The sequence below is a fragment of the Acanthamoeba castellanii genome, assembly GCF_000313135.1.
Source record: "Acanthamoeba castellanii str. Neff unplaced genomic scaffold scf7180000084766, whole genome shotgun sequence".
NCBI classification, from domain to species: domain Eukaryota; phylum Discosea; order Longamoebia; family Acanthamoebidae; genus Acanthamoeba; species Acanthamoeba castellanii.
The window spans coordinates 2315-11581 of record NW_004457445.1 but is presented as its reverse complement, the minus strand read 5'-3'; the positions used below and the strand labels follow the sequence as shown (position 1 = coordinate 11581).

Sequence of the window (9267 nt, the reverse complement as noted above, 5' to 3'; positions counted from 1 at the left end):
CCTCGTGTGTGTGTGTGTGCAGGTGGGCAGCAAGAGCGATCGTCTCATGTCCGAGAATGTGGTGCGGGAGTCGCTCACGCTACTCAGGAACCAGGACAACGCCCTTCCTCTCTCCGCCGCGGTGCGTTCACACCGTCTCACATCACCATCGTGTCTGCCCCCGAACAAGAAACTCACTCTTTCCCCCCTTTTAACTCCGAGCGCAGGGGCAGAAGATTCTGGTGGTCGGTCCCGCTGCTGACTCGCTGCCCAACCAGTGCGGCGGTTGGTCCATCCATTGGCAGGTAATGATGCGTGCGTGTGCGTGTGCGGCGAAACGCTTGTCGTGTGCCATCAGCATTTCGTTGTGACAGTTTGCTTACTTGACGGTCAATGCCTCGTAATGGCGTTCGATCAATCCAGGGTTCGGTGAGCCCGAGCGAGTTCGACCCGTATCCGGACACGTCGACCATCTACCAGGGCATCAAGTCGCTCGCGCCCTCCGGCTCCAACGTCCAGCTCGTCGGTGCGCCGCGTTCCCGCCCTCTCTACGCCCACGCTTGCTGGTCCGAGATCACTGACTGCGACCCACAGCGGCGTGCGACTTTGACAAGTGCGACAGCTCCAACCTGAGGGAGATCGAGGCCATCATCGCGGCGTCGGTACGATCGTGCAACCCCATTTGGTCGCCTGGAGACGGCCGCATCAAACCAATAGCAGCAGCGGCCTGACTCACTGACTCGCTCACAGCAGGCCGATGTGGTGGTCTTGGCCGTCGGCGAAGGTCCCGAAGCCGAGGTCCTCGGTGACATCGACGATCTCACCATCTCGCCGTCGCAGATCGAGCTCATCAAGACCGTGCACGGCGTACGCCTCGGACCCCAACCAACCCAATGCTCGACCACCCTTCTCCCAATGCGGCTGATTTACTGTTGCTTTGTTTTGGTGTTGTTTCCAATGTGGCCAGGCCATCGCCAAGAGCGGCAGGAAGGTCAAGACCGTGATGGTGCTGGTGGAGGCTCGGCCGCGCATCATCCCCGAAGAACTCATCAACGCCACCTCGGCCGTCATCAACGCCTACCTCCCCGGACCCTGTACGCTTTACTGTTCCCTCCACTCTATTCTCTTTTCGATCAGTCATTCTAACTCCGGTGTGACTTCCCGTACGCGGGGCATCACCAATCAGACGCGGGCACGCCGCTGGCCGAGGTGCTGTTCGGGAAGGCCAACCCGTCGGGCAAGCTGCCCTTCACCTACCCGCGCACGACGGGCGACATCCACGTGCCCTACTGGCACTGGTACTCGGACGTCACCACTCCGCTCTTCCCCTTCGGCTTCGGCCTCAGCTACACCAGTACGACCGTCTCCCCCTGCCCATCTGCGCTTCCTCAACCCAACACCCCCTGACCGTGTGTCGTGTGTGTCGTGTGCGTTGCGTGTCGTGGGTCGTGCGCAGCGTTCGCTTATGACAATCTGCGCGTGTCGGACACGAAGCTGGCACCGGGCAAGCCGGTGACGATCTCGGTTCGGGTGACCAACAGCGGGAAGGTGCCCGGGAGGGAGGTGGTGCAGCTCTACGTGAGCGATGTCTACGCCACCGTCGCCCCCTCCGTCAAGGTCCCCTCCCCCAACCCCCACAGACACATGCACCAGCATTCACCGTGTGCTGGTACTAATTTGTTTTGCTTTACAGCTGCTGAAGAGGTACGTGAAGACCAGGAGCCTCGCGCCGGGTCAGTCGTACGTGGCGACCTTCACGCTGGCCACGCACGATCTGGCGTTTTACAACCGCGAGCAGCAGTTCGTGGCCGAGGCCGGCCTCTTCAACATTCAGGTACGCCCCCGCGCCTTTGCTTTCGCGTTGGTGTTGACTGACGTCGTTTCATTCTATTTCGTTCTTTCCCCCGGCAGGTGGGCACTCTGACCTCCTCATTCACCCTCACCGGCAAGAGCCTCATCTGCCCCGCTATCTAAGTTGCAAGTCCGCGCGTTACACGTTGCGAAGTCATTTTGTCAGCGGGAAAGAGAAGGCTTTCGTTTTTCCTTCGTCTTCGCTCTTTTTTCCCATGTTTCAAATCCCAGACAAACAACAGCACACAACATGAAGACAGCGACGGTGTGGGCACTCCTGCTCGCGCTCGTGATTGCGTCAGTGGCCCTGACCAGTGGAGCCTCGGCCGCCCGCAACAACGCGCGCACTGCGAAGAGGGACGCGTTCGTGGCACGCCTCATGGCCAGCCTCACCCTCAAGGAGAAAGTTGGCCAAATGACACAGGCATTACTTTTACCCATCATGCAACTTATTTATAATTCATGATTGAATTTATTCTTTATTCATTTAATGTTAACATATGTACCATCTGCACCACTGTCAATGTTGGCAGCTGCATGACCAACATTGTCCTGAGGGACATCCTCTTCATCCCTGATCTCACCAAGAACCTGATCTCAACCAGTCAACTTGTCAACCTGGGCTGCATCATCCAGCTCAATCATGCAGGTGCCACCATACAACACCCACAATAGTCATTCCCACTGATGATCACCAAGTCCATGAGCAACATGCTCATTGTCAATCTGTGCCCACTGACTGCTGAGCAAGAGGCCCAGGGCCTCTCTTCCAAGGCCCACCAGATGGTCACCCTTGACCATCTGCACCTGTGCCTCAGGCACATCAGCACAGACCAGCTCAAGATTGCAGTGCTCACTGCATCCAACATCAACATCAACACAGGGTCTGAGCTCTCTTCCTGCACCACATGCATCCAGGCCAAACAGCACCATTGGCCACAGTCCAGCCCCACACTCCAATACACCAATGGCCCTCATCCATTCCAACATCTGCAGCCTGTTCCCCACACAGTCATTCACAGGCAAGACCTACTTTGTCTCCTTCATTCTGGGCTGAGGTGATTGCCACCACTGTACACATCCACAACTGCACACCCTCATGGGCCAATGACAACCTGTCTCCTCATGAGCTGCTGCACAACACTGCACCTGTGCTGGGCCACCTTCACCCATTTGGCGCCTCTGCACATGTACTGCTCCCCAGCCACAAATGTGACAAGCTCAACCTGTGTGGAACCCTGGCCTGGTACCTTGGCCCCACACATGACACCTCTGTACATCATATGTGGATTCTGGGATTGTGCACCACCACCATGTCCTGTGATGTGATCTTTGTTACCCCCACACTCAATGCACACCCTCCCACATACCACAGACCTCCCAACACTTGCAATCTGTTGACAGCCCTGGACAACAAGAATGACTGATGTGTTGAACCTGTGCCAGGTCTCAACCAGCTGGTTGACACCTCCATCCTTGACAACTCTGACGCACATAAACACCATGTTGTGATTGACATGTCCATCACCAACCTCTTCAGCTCCCACACTACGCCAACGCCCTCCCCAACAACCCCACCTGTTACCTCACTGACAGCATCACCAGTGCTGTCACCCATGTCTTCACCTGCATTGTCACCCACCTGTTCCCCTACCAACTCACCTCACACTGCACCCAGTGTCATCCCCATCACAAGGAAGCCTGTCACCAAGGCCAAGCCCCCAGTGCAGCCACCAAGCACTCAACAACAAAAGGCGCCCAAACACTTCATCAAGACCCATGTGGATCCTGGTCCCCCTGCCAGCCAACCATCATACCATCAACACCCACTGGATGTTCAAGGTGAAGCACCTCACAAGTGGCACTCTAGACTGCCTGAAGGCCTGCTTTGTTGTGATGAGATGAAGGGCTACTCCCAAATCTACAGCATTGACTATGATGAAACCTATGCCCCTGTCATCCACATGGAGGTCCTGCATCTGCTCCTTGCATACACAGTGCTACACCAACTTGCCATCCACCTCATGGACATCACCACCATGTTCCTTCATGCTGTTGCACATGTACTGGCTTGATGTCACCCTTCTGCATGGGGTCTGAGCCACTTGAGGAGGAGGCGCCCTTCTCCTCCTTCTTCTTGACCATTTCGTTGTAGTACTCCTGGATGCGTGCTTGGCATTGGCCTCAACACCCGAGCTGATGGCCTTGCACACCTCACTGTGGAATTGCTGTGAGGTGTTGTGCATGAGGTCAAATGTGATCTGGAATGTGATGAAATCTATGTTCATCAGCCCAAGGGCTTTGTTGACAAGGAGCACCCTGAATGGGTGCAGACTTGACAAGAGCCTATATGGGCTCAAACAGGCTCCTCTCCTGTGGAACTGCACCATCAATCTTCATCTTCAGTTGAGTGGCTTCACCCCCACAGATGGTGACCCTTGCATCTACATTCAGCACATGGGGGGGGGGGAAACTGGCAATCATCTGCATCTACATCAACAACTGCCTCATCATCACTGAACCTGACAACATCCCCACCATCAAGGAGGTACTATCAAGCTGGTTCACCATGAAGGATCTCAGCATCACAACATCAATCCTCAGCATCAAGATCAACAACAACTGCAAGAAGGGATGCATGGAACTCTGCCAGCGCAGCCACATTGACAAACTCCTGCAGGCCTTCAACATGAATGACTGTAACCCCACATCAACACTGATGGAGCACTCCTTGCCAACAATGGGATGTTGTCAAATCATCAGAAACATCCTCATGAAGGCTCTCCCACACATCAAGCACAACAACCTTCTACATCTTCTTCACTTTCCAATCTAACCTACATCAATTGAGGGGGTGTGTTGGAGATACACTCTCCTCCAGCTAGTGACTCAACCATGCAATCCACTTATTACTCCATTTCCCATCCTTAAATAGTCAAACTATGTATCTCTTCTTTTTTTGTCATTCCTCAATACACATCGTGTCACCACTCGCCTATATTCACTCTCCAACAGTCCAGGCCGGTGCGCTGTACTGGTGACCCTATTTTGTACCCACAGCGCTAATAAATAAAAACATGTTGATTTTCTCATATAAAAATGGGGTATTTGGGGGCTACAGAGCTTGCACAGTGTTTACACCCCTGACTACAACAGCTCACCCCCCACTGCTCCACCTACTCGTCCAGCTCGTCCTTCCGCTTGGGGCACGCTGTGATGCGCAGGGGAGGGTAGAAGCTCTCGGCGATGTTGATGCGAGCGTTCGCCAACTTCTCGGCCGGCAGGCAGTGGAACAGCTTGGCCAGCTCGGCACACTCGTCCGGGTACCCCGCTTTCGGGCACGACCGCTTGTGCTTGATGATGAGGCCCAGGAACACGCACATGTCCACGAACGATGCATCGGACGTGTCGTGGGAGACGCCGCTGCTGGTCTTCTTTTCGTGGACCAGGTGCTGTTCCCTGAGAAAACCGTTGCTCGTCCTGAGGGAAGGGCTCGATGGTGTCACTCACATCTGAATGTCTGGTGGGTGAGTGGGTGAGAGGTACCGGCAGGGGTCGTTGTAGTGGTCGTCTAATCCGGGAGTGTAGTAACCACGAGGGATTGTGGGAGGCGACTTGACAGAGTAGACGCACAGGAAACCCTTGCCAGGGCGGGGAGGCCATCTGGTGGTCGGAAAGAACAGACAGCCCGGAGGAGGTGAGCATCACTCCCGTCTTTAAAGCTTGGAAGTGGCGTGGGCGGTGGAGGCAAGAAGACGCGAGGTGTTGGTGTGGGAGGGGGGGGGGATGGTGCTCACTCGTGGTTCTTGCGCTTCTTGGGGAGTCCGGGCTGAAGCACGTCGTGCAAGCTGATAAAGCCGTCAGAGCCGATCTTCATGTGGTACTCCTCGCTTTCCGATCCATATGGATTGCGCCACGTGGTCAGGTAGACGGTGAGGACCTTGCCTCTTTTGCCGCGGGCACTCACCGACAGCTGGTGCACACACTTGTTGCACGGTGGACTCTCCATCGCTTGAGAACTAGTGAGGGACAAGGGCAATGGCCGTTTTAGGGCTGGCTGCGTGGCACCCGTTTCACGCAACTTCAACCGATGATTATTGTGCGGAAAATAGGGGTCCGTTGTGTGTGTTTGTGTGTTTGTGTTTGTTTTTGTGTTTGTTTGTGTATTGGCCCTATTAAATAATATATTGTTATATTATTCTTGTTGCTTTGCTAGTCTTTCATCTTTTGTTTGTTTTTGTTCAGGAAATCTTTATCTTTTTCCTCAGTAACTAATTTACCTGGATTTATATAATAGGATATATTTTATAAATTCAGATAAATAATTAGCACTTTACAGACTTTACAGGGCTGGTTGTTTTAAGTTGCATTTTGAGTGAATTAACTGACCTTGATTTTGTTAACCAAGTGTTCATGAAAAAGGGTAAGTGACTCTTTTTTTAAGGTCAAAATGCACTTTTCTGTACGGAAAACTGTGCAGTTTTTCAGCTTTTTATGTGCAGATCCTGCAGAAAGAGAAATGGTTGAGTTGGAAATGTACAAATCAAGAGCTGTGTTGTTGTGCAAATCTGGGTGGTCTTGTGAAATGTGATGTCTGGGAATACTGAGGTGTTGTAGAAGTTAGACTGAAGAGTGAAAGACTTGCAACTGGAGGTGGGGGTTAGGGAAGTAGAGGTGAGATTAGGGGGAGGAATATAGGGAGTAAGGAGGGGATGGTTGAGGGTGTTGAAGTCATTGGTTGTGCTCTGGAGGGTGTTTTCATCCACTCCTCAAGCAAGGAAGTGCATGGCCCAGGTCATGTAGTCCTTGGGTGGGTACTTGAAGTTGGAGGCCTTGTTGGTGAACAGCAGGAGGTACCAGTAGTTCATGACTGCTCGCAAAAATTCGAAACAGGTTTAGAAAAAAGGCGGGATTGTGGTGTGGGTTCTGTAACGGTGGTGAGCGGGCACATGGAATGACATCGCTCATTTACGATTTGCTGGCCCTTCTGCATCGTAAGTTACGTGGGATGGAAGACGAGGCGGAGAAAGAGGGGCAGAGCAGAAAGCGCAGGGGGGAGGACAACGAACTGGGAGCCGATCTTGGTGTCGATGATGCCAGCCCAAAACGATTGAAGCAGGAGCCCGCAGATGAGGTTGGACCAAGCAGTGCAGCCCCACCTCCCACACAACAAGGAGTCGCTACTGGTGGGGCGAGTCAAGAGGGGGATGCGCAGCGGCTCGAATGGGCGCTACGAAAAATCGAGGAGCTGCGGCAGATGGCGCAGGAGAAGGAAGAACGAATTGCGCGTCTCGAGTCCACCAACCGCGATCTCAGACAGCAGCTGCAAGTCGTCGGGTACGAGCCCGCAGAGACGATGGAAGGGCCGCGAGATGAAGAAGAGGGCACCCTGAAGCGACGACGCAAGCGGAAGCGCAGAAACAGGAGGAAGCAGCCCGAACACAGCAAGAGGAACAAGAATGAGAGCTGCAGTACCACCGAGACGGAGCTGGACGACGAGAAGGGCGTGGCCGCACCGCCATTGCTCGTGAAGCAGGAAGTTGTCGAAGAGACCACGACGACGACTTGCGAGAGCGCGGGAACGCATGTGGAGGTCGACCAAGCGCAGAGGGAGAACGACGAGGTGCTGGAAGCGAGACTGGAACCGAAGGAGAAGGAGAAGGACGAGCTGTGTGTGGAAGAGAAACAACAGGGCCAGGAACAGCAGGCCGACCAGGAGGCGCAAGTGGCGGGAGAAGCGAGTGAGGTTGTGCGAATGCTGCAGGACATGTTTCCAGGCACATCAGCGCAGGTCATTGAGCACACCCTGGGCGAGGTGGCGGGCAGCACCGAGAAGGCCATCGACTGCCTCCTCAACCTCTGCACCGCACTCGACCTTACTCGCGCCGAATCGGAGGGCGCCAGGCCGAATATAGCTCCTTCTTCAGCTGCACCAACATCTACATCTACATCTACATCTACGTCCACCTCTTCCTCATCTTTCTCTTTCACCACTCCCTCCATCTCCTCGACGCGATCGGCCCACGTGTCGAGCCCATCACGGCAAAGCCCACGCCCTGTGCCGTCTTTCTCATCGTCTTCGTCTTCGTCATCATCATCGTCGGCGCCAATCACCTACACGAGGGCATCTTCGTCCGTGCTGGGAGAGCCCGACGAGGACGCTGGCGTGACCTGCCTGAGCGAACAGCAACAGCGAGCGCTGGATTTGGCCGAGCGTGGCTATTCCATGTTCCTCACCGGCAGTGCCGGCACCGGCAAGTCCTTCTTACTCCGCCAGATGATCGAACGCCTACGTCTCAAGCACGGCCCCGAAGCTGTGGCCGTCACCGCTTCTACGGGTACGTGACACGCTCACGCACATACCACCGCACACTCCCGACCTGCTGAATGTAATTAGTGCGACTGTATTCGTTATCGGATCTTGGTGAGTGCAGGTGTGGCTGCGATCAACATCGACGGCATGACCCTGCACAAGTGGGCGGGCGTTGGCCTGGGGAACGAGGGAATCAAGGTGATGCTGGGCCGCGCCTTCGGCAAACGAAAAGAGTACAAGCAAATGCGAGTGCTCATCATTGACGAAATAAGCATGGTACACCGCTTTTTCCCTTTCATGCCTGCGCTGACGGCTCGAACCAAAGCTGACGCTGCAGCCTCAGATCAAGTCGGACCTGTTCGACCAGCTAGAGTACATCGCGCGAAGAGTCCGCAACTGGAAGAAGGTGCCCGCGAAGGAGAAGCCATTCGGAGGCATCCAGCTTATTTGCTGCGGCGACTTCTTTCAGGTACTCTGCACCTAACGCTCCACCATCGGAGTGCTCACCTTTACTCACGTCCTCTTCCTTCCCCGCATATATCTGACTCGCCGGAACACAGCTCCCGCCAGTGCTCGACAAAACGTACTCACCACTTGGGTGCGCTGCCGCACATCGATAGGATGTCTAACTTGCTGTGTGTAATAGAAACAAACGAATGAGCATGAGCCAAGCCTTCGCGTTTAACGCTGAGTCCTGGCAGTCGTGCGTCGACGTTGTTGTGCAGCTCTCCAAGGTCTTCCGCCAAAAGGACGAACGGTACGCGTGACCTGCTCTCTTCTGCCCGGTCAATTCTCAACGAGGCCACGTGAATCGTGTTCGCACCACAGGTTTCAGGGTATACTGAATGAGATCAGACAGGGCGCCTGCTCCGACGAATCCAGACGTATTCTCAACGAGTACGTTTGATGCCCTAAAGACCAAGAAGGCGACCAATATGAGCGATTATAATGACACACATTTCTGCGGTGTACACAGATGCGTGGGGCGAAGGTTTGAGGACGACTTGGACATCCTGCCCACGAAGCTGCATCCGACCAATCAGCAGGTGGATGCCATCAACCAAACACACATGGACGAGCTCGACGGCGACTCCTGTCAGTACCTGGCCAAGGACAAGCTGCCC

At 54.5% G+C, this 9267-nt stretch overlaps 3 protein-coding genes across 3 annotated transcripts; 2 read left to right on the top strand and 1 right to left on the bottom strand.

The window, feature by feature from the left end:
- Positions 1-46: 46 nt before the first annotated feature.
- On the top strand, positions 47-2887 carry ACA1_248080 (betaglucosidase; the record flags this gene model as incomplete). The annotated part of the gene is made up of 13 exons (XM_004339789.1): positions 47-121; positions 207-284; positions 403-505; positions 574-641; positions 733-846; positions 947-1073; positions 1166-1333; positions 1436-1596; positions 1673-1813; positions 1891-1947; positions 2081-2236; positions 2506-2679; positions 2843-2887. 13 exons carry the CDS (start codon positions 47-49, stop codon positions 2885-2887), a joined length of 1467 nt encoding a protein of 488 aa, XP_004339837.1.
- A 2119-nt stretch (positions 2888-5006) lies between these two features.
- Positions 5007-5839, bottom strand: ACA1_248070 (uncharacterized protein; the record flags this gene model as incomplete). The annotated part of the gene is made up of 3 exons (XM_004339788.1): positions 5007-5310; positions 5377-5493; positions 5628-5839. The coding sequence occupies 3 exons, from the start codon at positions 5837-5839 to the stop codon at positions 5007-5009; spliced, it is 633 nt and encodes a 210-aa protein (XP_004339836.1).
- A 1248-nt stretch (positions 5840-7087) lies between these two features.
- On the top strand, positions 7088-9050 carry ACA1_248060 (uncharacterized protein; the record flags this gene model as incomplete). The annotated part of the gene is made up of 5 exons (XM_004339787.1): positions 7088-8168; positions 8265-8419; positions 8481-8612; positions 8869-8900; positions 8972-9050. The coding sequence occupies 5 exons, from the start codon at positions 7088-7090 to the stop codon at positions 9048-9050; spliced, it is 1479 nt and encodes a 492-aa protein (XP_004339835.1).
- Between the last annotated feature and the right edge of the window lie 217 nt (positions 9051-9267).